At 39.5% G+C, this 20122-nt stretch overlaps 1 protein-coding gene across 3 annotated transcripts in view; it reads right to left on the bottom strand.

Annotated features, from left to right (window-relative positions):
• Nucleotides 1-20122, bottom strand: part of slc25a12 (solute carrier family 25 member 12) — a 123097-nt gene that overhangs the window by 2497 nt on the left and 100478 nt on the right. For all 3 annotated transcript variants that reach the window (XM_048598562.1, XM_048598561.1, XM_048598563.1), the window contains exons 14-17: nucleotides 18452-18592; nucleotides 9728-9866; nucleotides 2405-2563; nucleotides 2202-2292 (exon numbers count right to left, since the gene is read on the bottom strand). In XM_048598562.1, coding sequence (XP_048454519.1) covers nucleotides 2202-2292; nucleotides 2405-2563; nucleotides 9728-9866; nucleotides 18452-18592 — 530 coding nt within the window. The remainder of the gene's footprint in view (nucleotides 1-2201; nucleotides 2293-2404; nucleotides 2564-9727; nucleotides 9867-18451; nucleotides 18593-20122) is intronic.

Here is a 20122-nt window from a genome sequence, read left to right as displayed (position 1 = left end):
GAAGAGAGTTCCAAATCAGGATGGAGTGTGGCTGAGGCGATCTGGCAGATGGTGATGTTCTTATGCATGTGTTGCTCTTGTGTTAGAGAAGCCTTGGTGAGTTACTGACTACAACATGCTGTTTTATTGTTTGTGACCTATATAAATGATATAGAAGAAAATGTGAGGTGGGATAAGAAGTTTCCAGATGAACGAATTGGCTGGGTGGTTGACAGTGAGTGACAAGGTCTTAGGTTACAGGAAGATATAAACGGGTTGGTCAGATGAAGTTTAACCCTGATAAGTGTGAAGTGATCCACACTGGAAGAAACAGCAAGACAAGCAGCAATACTCAATGAATGGGAGGTCACCAGGAAGCTCAGAGGGACAACAGAATCTTGGAGTGTGAAGGGATACTTAATGAAATAACTTGTACAGCAATATTTAATAACACAGCTGTGAATAATTCACAACAACACATTGTTAGTTAAACAATGCACAGGACCATTGTTCTAGAAGCTAACTCTTCTGCAGCTAGCAAAGGGAAAAATAAGATAAAGCCCACAGTCAGACAAAGTTGTTTATTCATTGAACCTCTAAAGAAAAGAGCCACTAAAATACCAAGGGCATCTGCCTCTGTAAATCCTTTATTCAAAGTCTCCAGAGTATCATATTTAGAGTCTCTGAAGTCTCTAGCCCTAGTTAAGTAATAAAGGCTATTTTAATGCTGTAAAGATTTTTTTCAGGTTACTCCCTGCAGGTAAGGGTCAGAAGATAGTGGGGCTACTATCGGACCCAGAAATTCTCGCAACAGATCCCTGAAGGCAGCAGGACCCTTGTTTTGATCAATTTTGGCAGATTATAAGAGTAGACAGGTTATGTTGGAGCTGTCCAGGACTTTGGTTCAGCCACAGCTAGAGAACTGTGGGCAAGTCTGGTCACCACACTATAGGATTTTGACTGGACTGGAGGGGTTGCAGAGGAGATTCACCAGGATGTTGTCAGGGATGGGGCAATTCAGCTATGAAGACAGGATAATAAGCTAGGGTTGTTTCATTTAAAGCAGAGAAGGGTGGATGGGGGGAGAAACGGACCTGATTGAGGTGCACAAGAGTATGAGGGCGTCGAGACGGTAGATACAAAGCAGCTTCTCCCCCGAGTTGAAGGGTGAATAACAAAGGGGGCATAATTTTAACATGAAAGGTAGGAGGTTTAGAGGAGATTTGAGGACAAACATTTTTCATCCAGATGATGGTGCTAAATCTGGAATGCACTGCCGTGGAAGATATGAGTGGACACCTCACAACCGTTAAAAAATACTTGGGTGAGCACTTGAAATGTCATAACATAGAAGGCTATGGGTCAAGTATAGTGAGACTAATGTAGATCTAGAGTAGTTTTTTGTTAGTGCAGACTCAACAAGCCAAAGGGCATCTTCCATACTGTAAAATTCCATGAACAGTTTACAGCAGAAGATTTCACATTCTGACCACCCTGTTTGGCTTCTATTTAATTATTTTTGTGATCCTGTTAAACTCATGCTCTCTTTTAGCCATCTCACAGAAAGTAAAGGCACTCTCTTCACTAATTACAGTATCGTAACTCTTTATAATAATCTTGAGCAGAACTCTTAAACTTCTTGGCTGCCTTGGAAAAACATCAATTTAATTTCTCCTCATAATTGTGGTCTTTTATAATATTTGTACTGCACAATTACCATTGTTTTTAATATCTTTCCTTTAAGGGTTGCCCCAAAGCAAGGCTTCAATGGCATTACAAAACAATAAAGATCCCTTACTAACTTTCAGTTTTTTGCACAAAACCAATAACTTATGCTTTTTTTTGATTTCATGACCTGTGCATTTACAATAGGGAAATATGCTTATAGTGGAGTGTGTATGCTGTGCATTGTTAGAATAGGAGGGGAAGGGCTAGACGAAACTAGCCTTTCTGGTCATTTTTGTACGTCTACATCAAGGTGTAGAAACTGCAACATAGGTTTTCAGCAATCTTACACTGAAATGTGGAAGACCGAATGACCAGCTGATCTCAACTTCCCGTAGATTGTTATTCCATAAACCACAAATACAATGGAAAATACATCCAAATTGTTGGTTGTATTGTACTGCATTTTAAATAAGATTATATTAGACATGTTAGAATTCATTAGATTGTGGCATAAGCAAGAAACATATTGCAAACATGTTTAAAAATATACTTACATTCCCCCAAAGTCAATATTGATCCACCTTTGCAAAAGTTCATAACTCACCAGAGTTACACCAAACTGAGGTGAGGACCGGCAGACACGAGCTATGGGAAAATTAAAAAGCAAGTGTCTTCATGTTAATTGGCTGATGTTTTCTGTATAGATTATCCTTTACTATTCAAGCCTTAATCATTTGTTGCATTAGCATCTCCGTACCTCCTGCTCCCTTCCAAAAAGCTCTGGGACCTTCCTCTCTTAAGATCTTCCTAAAACAGTCAATAACACCGCTATAGGTAGTCTGACCAGCACGAGCTGCTACTTGAAGTCTTGTTTTGATGACATCTGCAGGAGTTACTAAGGAAGCAGCAGGAATACCTTTAAAAAAATTGAATAATCACGTTACATTGTGAATGAAAAAAAAAGTTAGCACTAATATATTTTTCATTCAATTATATACCACAAACCACTGGTAAGTTAAGTTGCAACTGGGAGAGAACGTTTATCAAGAGAATTAGGAATGTTACATCTGTTCATTAAATGGAACTGGAATAAACCTAGCCAATTAATATAACATCAGTGATATATAAACTGAAACACAAGATCTGTGAACAAAATTAACGGCCATGCAATTGACAAAATGACACTGTCAATAAAAAAGTCAGCTAAAAAGCACAGAACAGTCGTGAACAATTGTTTTTCTCGGCAGAAAGTACAGATGTGTTTGCTTACCGCATATCACTCTGTGAAGGAAAATAATTTCAGGTCCAGGGGAAAAAGACTAAGATTGAACTAATTGGACATCACTAGCAAAGAGCTCACAATCACAATGGACCGAATGATCTTTCTGTGCTGTGCCATTTCTTGATTTTCTAAGGGCACCATTTCTCTGAACATCAGTTAGGCACTAAAACATACACATGCCTTTGATAAGTTACATCATTTTTGTGACTCTAAAGCTTTTACAACAGCTGATGTAATTATTCTCTACTAATCTATATATAGTCTGAAATACACAACACAGCTTTAAGTTAATGAACAATATTAGAGAGATTGGAACGGTAGCAAAGTGGTAATGTTATAGAACTAGTAACCCAGGGACCAGGATTAATGGTCTAGATACACAAGTTTAAATCAATGGCAGTTGGAGAAATGTTAAGTTCAATTGGTTAATAGAAACATGGAAGTAAAACAAAAACAATTTCAGCAATGACCATCATGAAATTACTAGATTGTTGAAAAAAATGTTCACTAGTATCCTTTACGGAAGGAAATCTGTTATCCTCACTCAGTCTGACCTACATGTGACTCTAGACCCAAAGCCAATTAACTACTAAGAACCCTCTGAAATGCCTAACAAGTAACTCAGTTGTATTAATTGCTGCAGAAAAGCCACAGCAGAAAGAAACCAAATAGTCCACTGGCAATTGACTGAGGCACAAGTGACAAACACATCTCTTGCCCAATCTATATGGTAGATGACAATTAATCAACTAATCAAAGAGAAGACTCCTCAAACTTAATAGATTATGCAGCTCAGCATGTCAAAGACAGCACTGAATCCATTTTCAAACAGAAGTGCCAAATGGATATCCATCTCAGCCTCCTCCTGAGTTTGCCAGTTTTCAACTAATTCAATTCACTGTGCGTTGTATCAAGAAGCATCACTGTGCACTGGAAATAGCAAAGGTTGACAACATCTTAAGTGACAGTAGTGAAGACCTGTGCCCAAAACTAGCCATGCACTTGGTCAAGCTTTTTCAGCACAGCTACAATGCTGTCATCTACCTGATTATTTGGATAATTGATCAGGCATACTCTGACCACAGAAAGCCGCACAAGTAGAATCTGGAAAATTACCACCCAACAGCATATTATTTGATCATGTGTTATATAAGGAACCCTAGCAAAATTGAAATCAATGGGAATCAGGAATCACAAAAGGCTAACTCATAAAGAACCCATATAAGAACTCATAAGAGGTAGTACATTGGTACAGATAGAGAGAAGACGCATGGGCAGCAAACAGCTAGTGTGAACAAGAGATTCTTTCTCAGTTTAGTGACTTGTAACCAGTGGGGTTCAACAGGGATTAGTGCTGGTACCGCAATTGTTTACAATGTATACCAATGACTTGGTGAAAGGAAATAAATGTACAGTAGCCAAATTTCTAAAATTTAGTAGAAATAGGCAAAAATAGGTAGAAAGGCAGATTGCCAGAGGATATAAACAGTTTAGAGAGTCATAGTGATAGGTTCAGTAAGTGGTTAATAGTTGGCAAATGAAGTATAATGTGGGAAAATGTGAAGTTCATTTTGGAAAGAAGACAAAAGAACAGAATATTATTTAATTGGAGAAAAACTGCAGAAAGCTGCAACACAGAGGGACTTCAGGGCAATTGCATATGAAACACAGAAAGCAAGAACATAGGTGCAGAAGGTAATTAAGAAAGAAAATCAGAAATTGCTGAAAAAAAAAAACTCAGGTCTGGCAGCATCTGTGAAGAGAAAGCAGAGTTAACATTTCAGGTGACCCTTCTTCAGAACTGATAGTAGCTAGGAAAATGTCGATATATATGCTGGAGAAGGGAGTTAACGATAGCTATTAGTTCTGAAGAAGGGTAACTGGACCCGAAATGTTAACTCTGCTTTGTCTCCACAGATACTGCCAGATCTGCTGAGTTTTTCCAGTAATTTCTGATTTTCTTGCTGATTTCCAGCATCCGCAGTTATAGTCGTAGAGATGTACAGCATGGAAACAGAGCCTTCCGTCCAACTCGTCCATGCTGGCCAGATATCCTAAATAAATTCAGTCCCATTTGCCAGCCCGTTTGGCCCATATTCCTCTAAACTTTTCCTATTCCTGTACCCATCCAGATGCCTTTTATATGTAATTGTACCAGCCTCCACCACTTCCTCTGGCAGTTCATTTCAACATGCACCACACTCTGCGTGAAAATGTTGCCCCTTAGGTCCTTTTTAAAACTTGTCCCTCTCACCTTAAAACTATGCCCTCTACTTTTGGACTCCTCCACCACTGGGAAAAGACTCTGTCTATTTACCCTATCCACGTCCCTCATGATTTTATAAACCTCTATAAAGGTCACCTCTCAGCCTCCCCACTCCAGGGAAAATAGCCCCAGCCTATTCAGCCTCTCCCTACAGCTCAAACCTTCCAGCCCTGGCAACATGCTCGTAAATCTTTTCTGAACCCTTTCAAGTTTCAGAACAGTCTTCCTATGGTAGGGAGATCAGAATTGATTAGAATCAGAATCTGGCCTGCTGTGTTCCTCCAGTTCCACAGTGTGTTACCTCAACCACCAACCCCCTCTGTCTTCTACCTTTGAGCCAGTTCTGTATACAAATGGCTAGTTCTCCCTGTATTCCATGCGATCTAACCTTGCTAGCCAGTCTACCATGAGGAACCTTGTCCAACGCCTTAATGAAGTCCTCACAGATCACGTCCACCACTCTGCTCCATCAATCCTCTTCATTACTTCTTCAGAAAACTCAATCAAGTTAGTGAAACACGATTTCCCATGCACAAAGCCATGTTGTCTAATCCTAATCAGTCCGTGCCTTTCCGAATACATGTAAATCCTGTCCCTCAGGATTCCCTCCAACAACTTGCCAACCACCGATGTCAGGCTCACCGGTCAGTAGTTCTCTGGCTTTTCCTTATCACCTTTCTTAAATAGAGGCACCACGTTAGCCAACCTCCAGTCTTCCGGCACCTCACCTGTGGCTATTGATGTTCTTTAGTTTTTTTTGTTCAGAGGTAATCAAGAAGACTAATGGAATATTGGCCCTTATTTCAAAGGGTTTGGAGTATACAAGTGGGGAAGTCTTACTGCAAATCTAAGGGAAGGTGATGACCTAGTGGTATTACCACTAAGCTATTATTATTCCAGAGACTCCGGTAATGTTCTCGGGACTTGGATTCGAATCTTGCCATGGCAGATGGTGGAATTTGATTTCAATAAATATCTGGAATTAGTCAACTGTTAACTATCAGAAAAACCCATCTGGTTTGCACTTAACAGCCCTCTGGACAATCAGGGATGGGTAATAAATACTGGCCTGGCCAGTAATGCCCACATCCCATGAAGGAATTTTAAGAAAACAGTGCTGATGAGAGCACATCTAGGGCATGTGTGAACAGTTTCTGAGGAAGAGTTACCAGACCAGAAATGTCAACTCTGATTTTTTTCTTCACATATGCTGCCAGACCAGCTGAGACTTTTCAGCAACCTCTTGATTTTTTCAGGATTCTTAAGGGGCTTGACAGGGTAAATGGTGACAGGATGTCCCTCCCCACCCCGCAACCATGGGGAGAGTTTAGAACCAGAGGGTACAGTCTCAGAGAATCTTTGGAACTGCTTACCACAGAGCAATGGGAGCAGAGTCATTGTGTCAATTTAAGGTGGACATAGGTAGATGCTTGATCAGTAGGGGAAAATCAAGGATTATGGGGGAAACACAGGAAAGTGGCCATGAGGAACATTGGATCAACCATTATCCTACTGAATGGCAGAGCAGGCTCGAGGGGCTTACAGGAAGAAAATTCTCCACTGGTTGAAGCTAGACTTGGCATAAAGGAAGGTGACTGTGACTGAGAAGGTCAATTAGTCCTAGGACATTGCTCCAGACATTCTTTAGGGTAATGTTCTGGGGATTTGGATTTGAAGCTTGCCATGGCAAATGGTGGAATTTGATTTCAATAAATATCTGGAATTAGCCAACTGTTAACTATCAGAAAAAACCATCTGGTTTACACTTAACTTGTTTTTCAAGCAGCTTGTTTACACACCCCTGAATCAGGTGGGACTTGAACCTGGGTCTTCTAGCTCAGACATAGGCATACTACCACTGTGCCATAAGAGCCCTTATTGTTGTTCGCGGTATTTTTTTTTTATAATCAAATTATCAGAAGTGTGCTTAAACATCTCCGGAGCAGGTAGGATTTGAACATGGTCCTTCTGGCCCAGAGGCAGGTTCTTTGGGGCACTCTCCTTGGTCCAATAATCTTCAGCTGCTTCATCAATGATCTTTCATCCAACATAAGATCAAATGTGGGTTTATTCACTGATGTCTGCAGTGTTCAATACCATTTGCAATTCTTCAGACAGGAGGTACAGGAGCAGTAGGCCTTTCAGCCCCTTGAGACTGTTCTACCTTTCTAGATAATGGCTGAAAATCAACCTCAATATCACTTTCACATGCCATACTTAACTCCCTTGATGTCATTAGTATTTAGAAATCAATCTTCATTCTAAACATATTCAATGACTGAGCTTCCAAAGCCCTCTGCTTTAGACAATTCGAAAGATTCACTACCTTCTGAGTGAAGAAATTCCTCCTCATTACAGTCCAAAATGGTCTACCTATGATTCTAAGGCAATGTCTCCTAGCTGTAGGTCCTCTAGAAGAAACAGCCTTTGTACAGCCTTTAGGAATTCTGTAAGTTTTAATTAAATTATAAATAATCATAGGAATAAGAGTAGGCCATTCAGCCCTTCGATCTTGTTCCATTATTCAATGAGATGGCGGCTGATTTGTCACCCAACTCCATATACCTGCCTTTGGCCCATATCCCTTGATACCTTTGCTTAACAGAAGATTATCCATCTCAAATCTAAAACTAACAACTGATTGAGCAACCACTGCCGTTTGGGGTAGAGTGTTCCAAACATCTACCACACTGTGTGTAGAAGTACTTCTCAACATCTCTCCTGAACGATCTGGCCCTAATTCTGTGACTATGCCCCCTAGTTTCAGAATCCCTAACCAGCGGAAATCCTGTATTTTCCTGTCACTTTCTTCTCAACTCAAAAGTTTATAGGAATGATTTTCTCACTCTTTCCATATAAGAAACCGGAGAAACAAAAATAGAAGTTGTTAGAAAAGTTCAGCAGGTCTGGCAGCATCTGTGAAGGAAAAAAGAGAGTTAATGTTTTGGGTCCGGTGACCCTTCCTCAGAGGAAGTTCTGAGTAAGGGTCACCGGACCCGAAACGTCAACTCTGTTTTTCCCTTCACAGATGCTGCAAGACCTGCTGAGCTTTTCCAGCAACTTTGTTTATGTTCCTGATTTACAGCATCCGCAGTTCTTTCGGTTTTCAAGAAACCGGAGGTGTTAGCCTGGTGAGCCTCCATTGCAGCTCTACAGTAAGTATATCCTTCCCTTGGCAACAAGATGAAAACTGCACATAATGCTCCAGATGGGGTCTCACTGAGATTCTCTACAACTGAATCAAGATATATTTGTATTCAAATTCTTCAATACAACTTTTTTTATTAGGAGCAATTTCCTTCAATTTCACATCTCGCTAACCTTTTGCGTCTCACTTTTTGGAGACTTCTTGTATCTTTCTCATGGAGACAAAAATTAATATTTAGCTTCTCTGCCATTTACTTATTTCACATCATAAATTCTCCTGTTTCTACCTCCAATCAATCCACATATGTCTGTTTCCTTTATATAGTCACAAAAGCATTTACAGTCCATTTTTATGTTTCTTGCTCATTTACAATAATGGCATATTCTCCCTTTTTGCATCAGTTTTTTGGTCCTCCCTTCAAGAAGTCCATGCGAGCATGTCGCAAGATCTGGAAGCATTCAGGGTTAGGCTGATAAGGGGCAAGTAACATTTGTATGATATGGTACAATGAATTGAGGCAATGACCATTTTCAACAAGAACGAACATAAATAATTCCCCTTAACGATCAACTGCATTATCATCTTCAAATCCTTCACCATCAACATCCTGGGGATTACCCTAGATCATATGCATTAATATTGTGGTTACAAGAGCAGGCCAGAATCTGGGAATTGTGCGCGTAGTAACTCATGTCCTAACTACCCAATGAGCTGCCAACTATCTACAAAGCACAAGTCAGAAAGCAGCTCACTACCATCTTATGATGGACAATAAACGTTGGTGTTGTTAATAATAGCCACATCCTGTGAACAAATATTTTTAAAAATGTGGACCAGGTATATATTCCCTTGATTTAGAATGAAGTTTGATCTCAACGATATATATAAAATCTTTAAAAGGTTGAGGCTGGGAGGATGCTACCCCCACAACAGGGTTGGGTAGTCCAGAAGATGGGTCAATTTCAGAAAAAAAAAGGAGTCAGATATTGACAACTTAGAGAGACCAGGGTTGTGAAATCTTTGAAATTCTTTACCCCAGAGAGCTGTAGATCTTGGTAATTGAGTGTGTTCAACACAGCAGTTAGCAGATTTCTGGATACAATTAGAAGCCTAAAATACAGGGACAGCGTAAGAAGGTGGAAATAAAGTCAATCTTATTGAATGGGAGAGCAGAGTTGAAGGGCCAAACAGCTTAGTGCCGTTCCTATTTCTTATATGATGTTCTATATGTATTAATACTAAAGTTGTCCAATGCAATATTTAACTTGCCTAATACTCAAAATATCAAACACTAAATTGAAAATTACTAGACAAAATAAAAATGAAATAATTGCAAAAAAAAAATGTCAGCTACCAATTTCAAGTGATTAATTGTCATTCTTACCTGCAATAGCACCAGCTGTAAGAAGCTGCAACGCACCCAGCCTACCCTGCTCATCTGCAAAAGCTAGTTTAGTATGAGCATACACTGGGAAGTAGATGGCAGAGAAAGGAATATCACGGAGAAAACAAGCTTTTGCACCCTAGAAGTAAATAAAAACAATTTAAACATAAACAATGCCATTTCACAGACTAAGGTATTTTTCCCTTCTAGGTATCACATTACCAGCAACCTCAATGTTTAATATTCATTATTTAAAAGACATGCTGTTGGTTCAAAATAAGCAAATGAAAACTATAAATTTCATTCAACATAAAACTATTACTATAAACCAGTACGATTAAAAAGCTTCCCTCCACTGCTAATCTTCACCAACTTTCTCTATATTAGATCTTGCAGTTCCAAAATATTGGTGAAAAGTGCATGATCAAACCATATCAAAAAAAAGTACAAGGATAGAGCAAATCTGACCCAAAATAGGTGACCAAGACAGTTGGAAAATAGGTTGATAAATAAGCAGTTGAAAATCTCCAAATGCAAAAAGGGGCAAAGAACAACAGTCATATTCTACTAAAGAAACAAAAAGGGGGCTGCATCAAATAACAGATTCTGTGGATAAAATTCTCAGCATTAGGTTGAAATTTAGGAAGGGGTATTATAAATGCACAATTTAATGTGGAAATATGAGGGTTAATGATTTTTGGGAGCAAATAAAAGCAAGGAATGGGACTATGAATCTATCGGAAGGCACTGAAAGATGGAGATGTACAGAGACATTCAGGTTTTTAAACAATAATCAGATCATTTATTAAGGTGTGAATAATAATACAGATTTTATAAACGAGGTATAGAGTAAGACTGTCAAGAAATAATGATTATTTATGTTAAAAAAAATTGTTTAGGGCACTCAATCACATTTAAGAAGGGCAAAAGAGGAAAACCAGGGAATTACACACTAGTTAGCCTAACATCTGTGGTAAGGAAATTGTTGGGAGTCTATAATCAAGGATAGTGTAATTGAACACCTTGAAAATTTTCAGTTAATCAGGGAGAGTCAGCATGGATTCATGACAGGTAGGTCATGCCTGATGAACCTCATTAAATTTTTTGAAGAAGTGACTAATGCAGTGGATGGGAATATCTATGGATGTTTTTTATATGGACTTACAGAAGGCATATCCCACACAAGATACTGTTTAATTTGAGTAGAAGCCCATGGAACTGCAAATTACTGGCATGGTTGGGAAATTGGTTGAGTGGTAGGTGACAGAAAGTAAGTATAATGGGTACTCAAACCAGCAGGATCTGACCAGTGGTGTCCAACAAAGATCTGTGTTAGGGCTTCAATTATTCACATTATTTATTAACGACTTGGATAATGGATCGGAAAGTCATATATCCAAATTTGCTGATGACACAAAGTTAGGCAGCATTATAGACAGCGTAAATGCTAGCATAAAATTACAAAGGGATATTGATAGGCTCAGTGAATGGGCAAAGTTTTGGCAGATAGAGTTCAAAGTACATTCAGGTGTGTAGATCTTTAAAATGTCACAAACAGATGCTGAAAATAATCAAGGCAGCTAATGGATCGCTGCCCTTTATATCTGGACTATAGGACAAAGAAGTTATGACGGATGTATACAAAACCCTGATTAGATCAACTTGAAGTACTTGCGAGCAGATCTGAGCACCATGCCTTAGGAAGAATATATTGACTGTGGCAGGAGCACAAAACTGTATTTCAGGGGTTAAGTTATGAAGAGAGATTAAACAAATTAGGCTTGATTTCTCTAGAATTTAGAAGGTTAGGGATAATCTGATCAAAGTCTTCCAAGTATTAACAAAAAAGGCGGGGTAGTAGAAAATAAACTATTTCTAATGATTGGGATTCTCGAACCAGATAAACAGTCATAAGGGGTACAGACCAAAGTCGGGAATACTAAGTTCATAGAACCCTACAGTGTGGAAACAGGCCAATCGGCCCAACAAGTCCACACCGACCCTCCAAAGTGCATCCCACCCAGACACATCCTCCCTAAATCTGCATTTCCCATAGCTAATGCACGTAACCTACACATCCCTGAACATTATGGGTAATGTAGCATGGCCAATCCACCTAACATCTTTGGACTGTGGGAGGAAACCCGAGCACGCAGCAGAAACCCACGCAGACACGGGGAGAATGTGCAAACTCCACACAGACAATTGACTGAGGCCAGAATCGAACCCGGGTCCCTGGCGCTGAGAGACAGCAGTGCTAACCACTGAGCCACCGTGCCACAGTTCAACTAGGCAACAGTAGAGCCATGATCTCAATGAGTGGTGGAACAGGCTTGAGGGGCTGAATGGCCTGCTCCTGTTATTATCTATGCAGCTTTGGGTACCTAATAAGCCTTGAAGTGTAGTAATGACTCACCAGAATGACGCCAGGATTAGGAAACTACAGTTAAAAGGACTAATTCGGATTAGTTCCATTGAAGCAGAGAAGACTGAGGAGATTTAATAGAAGAAAAATGAAGGATTTTGATAGCAGACAGAGAAAAAGAAAATCTACTTCCTCCAGTTCAGAATCAGCAATGAAGTGAATATCAATTATAAGTTATCACACGATGAATGAGAACAGCCTAAAATAAATTTCTTGTTATAGAGGAATGTTGGAAAATGGAATGCTTTACCATTTGGAGTTGAAGCAAACCTCACTGTCTCTTGGAAGACTGCATTAACTTTTTAAAAAATGGGGAGAAAGTTGGACAGTGGGATTTGTATTGGATTGCTCTAGCAAAGTGTTGGCACAGACATAATTGGGAAAATTTATAGCAACAAAAGACAACTAATAATTGGGTAACTTTTCAGTAACAGAGAAAGTCACAAGAACAAGGATTTTTGAGATTATGAAAGGTTTTGAAAGGATCATTATTCCCAGTGATTAATGAATTAGTAAGCAGAAGACACAGGATTACAGGAGAAGGAAAGATAAAGCATTTTTCATACTAAAGCTGTTAAGATTGTTTTGTCCTAAGTGGTTATTTAAACAAGACGAGAATATCATTTGAAGAGGAAATAGATAAATATCTGAAAAAGAGCATATGAAAGATCTGTGAGAAAGACAAAGTGGGAAATTACATCAGTGTAAGTAGCTGCTGCTGAGAGTCTAGCATTAACTTGGATGACCTTCTGAAATATAAATCAAGAAGTACTCTCACTTGTGGCTCAAAATACTCTTTCTGCCCCAACTCCAACAGGATTTCTCTTCCTCTCTATTCTTTCATCAAGGTCCGAGTCCCTGTTAATGTCGTCTTTCTCTCCTCCTTTTATTACAGAAACCACATTGCTGCTAAAGCCAATCTGGGGGTTAATTCCCTGCAAATAGAATCCAGCACAAGTTTCCATCACTTGCTCTGGTCTTCTGCTTTCAATTTACCCTTTTCAATCCACAATTTAATTTCTCTTTTCTTTCAACTTCTGTTATTGCAATAATTACTTTGCTTCTAATGCTGCTGGGCAAACTGTGGCAGGGAGAGAAGAGAACACAAAAAAAAGGTGAGTGAGACTAGCTAAGTAGCACCCACGGAAAGCTGAAATGGCCACGACAGACCAAATGGCCTCCTCTGCCTTTCTCTCCTAAGAACAAAGTTAAGAATTAGGAATGGTAATTATGTTGCTGAATGCTCAAAAATTAGCCTGAAGGTTCAGTGTCATGGCAACAAGAAAACAATAAATATGAATGCCATGCAGTACACTAAACATCATAGTCATAAATTCCTTCCATGCTGCTAAAGGAAATGTATTGAATACATGCAGAATATTCAAGATTGTTAAAACTCTGGGTCAAGTTCTGGAAGTGATAATGGTTCTAATTCATTTTAATTACACTTCAGACAGTGAGCTACTAACTTGACAGAATATGAATCTGTATATCAACTAAAATAAAGCATACAAATAAAATACTCAGACTCCTGTAGCATAGTGGCAGTGCTCTCACCTCTGGGCCAGAACATCCACCTACACTAAATTTGTCCAAACAGGCTAATTAAAATAATTAAAAGTAGAATACTTCATAGAGACACAAGATATAATTTTAATTTCTATTAATGATTTACCATACATCACACACATTACAGGGTGAAAGTATAACCATGACTTCTGTCACTGTAGTCCCAACTATACCTCCCGAACACTGACTTTCAAAGCAATAATGATCATTTTAACTTCCCTTGTCCTTTTATAGCTTCATCAGAAAGACTGATAGTGCCACAAAATTTTAAGTGCGTCTAAAATCAAAGGAGGTCATGCTCATTTTCTATAATGCATTAATCAATGCAGACAGTAAACCATTATAATCACTATATCAAACTTCTTTCCTCTATTTTAAAGTTCTTGTTGAAGTGTTAGCAGTTACAGAAGCTTGTTCCACTTCTGATGAGTGGGTAAACATTGTACTAAAGCTCACATTTTTCTCATTATGTAATAGCTGGTACTTAATATTTATATACAACACTTGCAGCATGACCTACATAGAACATAGAACAAAGAACATTACAGCGCAGTACAGGCCCTTCGGCCCTCGATGTTGCACCAACCTGTGAAACCAATCTGAAGCCCATCTAACCTAAACTATTCCATTATCATCCATATGTTTATCCAATGACCATTTAAATGCCCTTAAAGTTGGCGAGTCTACTACTTTTGCAGGCAGGGCATTCCACGCCCTTACTACTCCGAGTAAAGAACCTACCTCTGACATCTGTCCTATATCTATCACCCCTCAATTTAAAGCTATGTCCCCTCATGCTAGCCATTACCGTCCGAGGAAAAAGGCTCCCACTGTCCACCCTATCTAATCCTCTGATCATCTTGTATGTCTCTATCAAGTCACCTCTTAACCTTCTTCTCTCTAACGAAAACAGCCTCAAGACCCTCAGCCTTTCCTCATAAGACCTTCCCTCCATACCAGGCAACATCCTGGTAAATCTCCTCTGCACCCTTTCCAATGCTTCCACATCCTTCCTATAATGCGGTGACCAGAACTGTACGCAATACTCCAAGTGCGGCCGCACCAGAGTTTTGTACAGCTGCAACATGACCTCATGGCTCTGAAACTCAATCCCTCTACCAATAAAACCTAACATACCGTATGCCTTCTTAACAATGCTATCAACCTGGGTGGCAACTTTGTGATCTATGCACATGGACACCGAGATCTCTCTGCTCATCCACACTACCAAGAATCTTACCATTAGCCCAGTACTCTGTATTCCTGTTACTCCTTCCAAAGTGAATCACCTCACACTTTTCCGCATTAAACTCCATTTGCCACCTCTCAGCCCAGCTCCGCAGCTTATCTATGTCCCTCTGTAACCTGCAACATCCTTCCGCACTATCCACAACTCCACCGACTTTGGTGTCATCGCAAATTTACTAACCCATCCTTCTACGCCCTCATCCAGGTCATTTATAAAAATGACAAACAGCAGTGGCCCCAAAACAGATTCTTGCGGTACACCACTAGTAACTGAACTCCAGGATGAATATTTCCCATCAACCACCACCCTCTGTCTTCTTACAGCTTTAAAATTTGGAAATGGTGAGAACATTCCTCATTTAAGGGTTTTCATGACCAAGGTCATTTCACTTAGGGTCAGAGCAGGAAACAGACCCTCCAGTTCAATCAGTCCATGCCCACCATAGTCCCAAATAAAACTAGTCTGACCTGCCTCACTTGGCCCATTCTCCAAACATCATATTCACGTACTTATGGAAATGTCTTTTAAATGTTGTAACTGTACCCACATGCACCAGTTCCTCTGGAAGTTCATGCCACACACGAACCACACAGTGTAAAAAAATTGGCCCTTATTGTCTTACTTGAAATCTTTCTCTTCTCACCTTAAAAATATGCTCCCTAGTCCTGAAAACCCCCACCCTAGGGAAAAGACTCTGGCCTTTCACCTGATCTATACCCGTCATCATTTTATAAATCTCTAAACAGTCACCTCTCAACCTCCTACGCTGCAGGGGAAAAAGGTCCCAGCCTCTCCTCATAACACAAATCCTCCATTCCTGGCAACATCCTGGTAAATAAAAACCAAAAGAACTGGAGATGCTGCAAATCAGAAACAAAAACAGAAGTTGCTGGAAAAGTTCAGCAGGTCTGGCAGCATCTGTGGAGACAAATCAGACTTCACGTATTGGGTTGGGTCAGTCTCCACAGATGGTGGCAGACTTGCTGAGCTTTTCCAGCAATTTCTGTTCTTGTAGTGTCCTAGTAAATCTCTTCTGAACCCTCTCCAGCTTAATGATATCCTTCCTATAACAGGGTGATCAGAACTGGACACAGTACTCTAGAACAGGCCTTACCAATATCCTGTGCAACCTCAATATAACATCCCAACTCAAAGGTCTGAGCACTGAAGGCAAGCACACTAAATGCCTTCTTATCCACCGTCTACCTGTGATGCAAATTTCAAAGAATTATGAACCTGAACCCGTAGGTGTGTCTGGTCTACAACACTACCCAAGGTCCTACTTTCAATAGTATAACCTTTGCCTTTGTTTTACCAAAATGCAATACCTTGCATTTATCCAAATTAAACTCCATCTGCCGCTCTTCAGCCCATTGGCCCAACCGATCAAAATCTCTGTGACCTTAGATAATCTTTTTCACCGTCCACTGTACCAATCTTAGTGTCATCCGCAAACTTACTAACAATGCTTTCTATATTCTCATCTAAATCATTTATATAAATGACAAACAAAAGAGGACCCAGGACCAATCCCTGTGGCACACCGCTGGTTACAATTCTCCAGTCCGAAAAACAACCCTCCATCATCACTCTCTGTTGCCTGCCATTAAGCCAATTTTGTATCCAATTTGCAAGCTCACCCTGAATCCCACGTGATCTAACCTAACTAATTAGTCTACCATGTGGAACCTTGTCAAAGGCTTTACTAAAGTCCATATAAACAATGTCTACCATCCTACCCTCATCAACTTCTTGGTTACTTCCTCAAAAAACTCAATCAAATTTGTGGCACACTATTTCTCTCGCACAAAATCACGCTGACTACCCCTAATCATTCCTTGCCTCTCCAAATCCATATAAATTCTATCTTCCAGAATCACTCCCAACAATTAACCAACCAAGGAAGTCAGACTCACAGGCTTCTCCTTACATCCCTTCTTAAACAAAGGCACATTAGCCAGTCATTCGGCACCTGACCTGTAATAATAGATGACACAACTATTTCTGGAAAGGGCGCTGCAATTTTTCCCCTAACTTCCCACAAAGTCCTGGGATACACTAGATCAGGTCTCAGCGACTTATCCATCTTTATATTTTCTAAGACCTCCAGCACTTCCTCTTCTGTAATGTGAACTGTTTTCAAAATATCAATATTTATTTCCACGTTCTCTAGCCTCCATTTCTTTCTCCACAGTAAAAACTGACATGAAATATTCACTTAGTATCTCTCCAACCTCCTAAGGTTCGACACAAGATGATCTCTGATCTTTAAGGAGCCTTACTCTCTCTCTAGTTGTTCTCATGCTCTTAGTGTACCTGTCGAATCTCTTTGGATTATCCTTAACCTTATTTGCCAAGGTTATCTCATATCCTCCCTCTGCCCTACTGATCTCGTTAAGAATGTCCTTACACTCTTTACACTGTTCAACAGATTCATTTGGACCCAACTGTTTATCGCTAATATACGATTCCTTTTACATTTTGACTAGAACCTCAATATCTTTATTCATCCATTGTTCTCTAATCCTACCAGCCCTACCTTTCACTCTAACAGGAACATAATGACTCTGAACTTGTTATCGTACTTGCATGGTATATTTGGTATAGAATTACTATACACGGTATAGAATTACTTTGCTTTTGTTAATAATAGAACTGTGTAAACTGCTTTTTCTTGATTAAAGGTTAAACAGTGTAAATTGACGAAAAGATTTTAAACCCTTATCCATCTAAAATAGACAATTACAATGCATCTGACTTCTATATAATCTCGTGCATGACTGCTCATGCAAATTCAGAAGCCACGGTGTTTACAAAGATAGATGTTTGTGCTAAAATATATTAATATTAACTTTGCTGTAGCCATGCACATAATTAGATTCTTATGTGAGGTATGCAGCAGGTTAAAAATGATCATCATTCAGTTGGTGCAAACACGATGGCCAAATGCCCACTTTTTGCACCATTACAATTTTATGGTACTGTAAAAAGCGTGGGGGGTGGTAGGGAAGGGCACAGGATAGTATATAAATGAATAAAATTGCAGAAGGTTATAAAAAAAGATTAATTAATTATCAGGAAAGGTTCTGACTGAAGTACACAAAGGATGGAATCCAGGCAGCTGTACTGACAATGAAAATAAGTGATCAAGAACAATTCTGTAAAATAAATAAACTGGATCAACTCAAAGTGAAAAGAATCAGTAACAAAATAAAAGAATATGGATTCTGAGATGGTGAATTAAACGTTTTAATATGTTGAATTGGTTCCTGAGCAATCCCATCTGATCAGGATGCGTGGTGAATTAACAACATATCATTCTATTGGTTCATATATTTAAAACAAATAATCACAGACCTTGAGAAAAGCTGGGTGTTCAAACTCGGTTAAAGATCAATATACAAACAATTTATCTTTGTAATACACTACTTACAGGAATAAACCTTTAAGCTATCATGGTTAAGCTAACATGGTTACCTACCTTGTATAAACCCAAAAATCCAAGGTCACGCATTACAGAAAGTGCACTGACTCTAGGACCTGTGGTGATTTCTCCTGCAACTTGGAGTCGAATTTTCACGATTTCCAGAGGATTTGTAAAGATTACTTGAGAACCTCCAGCCTGAAAAAATAAAAATCATGTTAAAATTCCTGATACAAGGCTCTATACAAATTTTGACACACCCCAGTTTTCCTCTTCCGTATGGACTCCCATTCACATATCCATGACTTCTTTTTACTTCTTTCTACTTTTAATGACATTCACCAAATAAAATATCCAGCAACAAAAATCCAAGAGGATAAAAATATTAGGGTGCCAGAGTAGCAGACATAAGTATTAATTTTTCCAGTGAGTATTCTCCACAAAGTATGGCACAGAGTAACATAAGAAAACTTCTGATACCAGTTTTCCAAAGTATACACCACATGAAATATATAGAACAAATATACACAAAAATATAATTTAATTAGCAAAGAAAACTGCCAGAAGATTCAGCAAGGAGTTGCATTCAATTTCACATCAAGGCTCATCTCAGACACTACTGCATTAAGGAAATTTTCTAGCCGAGTCAGAAAGAATCCAAAGTTCTCTTGATTGGAGTATATTCCAAATGATGCTGAGCAGGCTGTATATGGAAGTTATAAATAATGCAACAAAACTATACATCTGAAAGACAGAAAGAGACTGGTGGGATCTACTTAGATTTTCTTTTTATTTGCACATGGATTGTGGTCATCACTGGTTGTGACATATTGTCATATTGTTTATCCTCAATTGCCCTGGAGAAGGTGGTGTTGAACTCCCTTTTGGGAAAGCCACAGTGCTCTCAGGAAGACAGATCTAGAATTTTGAGCCAGCAATGAAAGAATCAAGATATATTCCAAATCAGCATGGCTTGCAACTTGGAGGAAAACTTGCAAATTGCCATCTTTTGAACCTTGTCCTTCTAGATTGTACAACACGGGTTGAGGAGGTGCTGTCAAAGGAGCTATGGTGAGTTACCACAGTACATCTTATAAATGGTACACTGTTGCTACTGTGCATCTGTGCTGTGGGGAGGAGGATCAATGGAGTGCCAATCAAGTGGGCTACTTTGTACTGGATGGTGTCAAGCTTCTTCACTGGTGTTGGACCTGCACTCATTCAGGCAAGCGCAGCGTACTCCAACAGGCTCTCGACTTGGGGCCTTGTAGATGGAGAACAGGATTTTTGAAGATAGGTGATGAGGTACTTGCTACAAAATTCCTAGCCTCTGACCTGCTTGTGTAGTATTTAGTGACCAGGCCAGGTCAGTTTGTGGTCAATGATAACCTCCGGAATATTGATAAGGGATTAAAGCAATGATAATGCCACTGAATGCCATGGGGCAATAGTTAAGATTCTCTTGTTGCAGATGGTAATTGCTTGGCACTTGTGTGGCACAAATGTTAGATGCTACTTATCAGCCTAAGCTTGGATGTTATCCAGGTCTTGTCGCATATTGGCACAAACAGCTTCAGCATCTGAGACCAAAATACATAGAAGAGAAAGGCCTTTCAGCCAATCGAGTCTGCTCCACCAATGAGATCATGGCTGATCTCATCATGCTCAACTCCACTTTCTTGCTTTTCCCCACAACACTCTATATGCTCCCTGATAAAGTCTGTCCAT

This window comes from Rhincodon typus, chromosome 7 (genome assembly GCF_021869965.1).
Source record: "Rhincodon typus isolate 14 chromosome 7, sRhiTyp1.1, whole genome shotgun sequence".
NCBI lineage: Eukaryota > Metazoa > Chordata > Chondrichthyes > Orectolobiformes > Rhincodontidae > Rhincodon > Rhincodon typus.
This window is presented reverse-complemented; position numbering and strand designations above follow the sequence as displayed.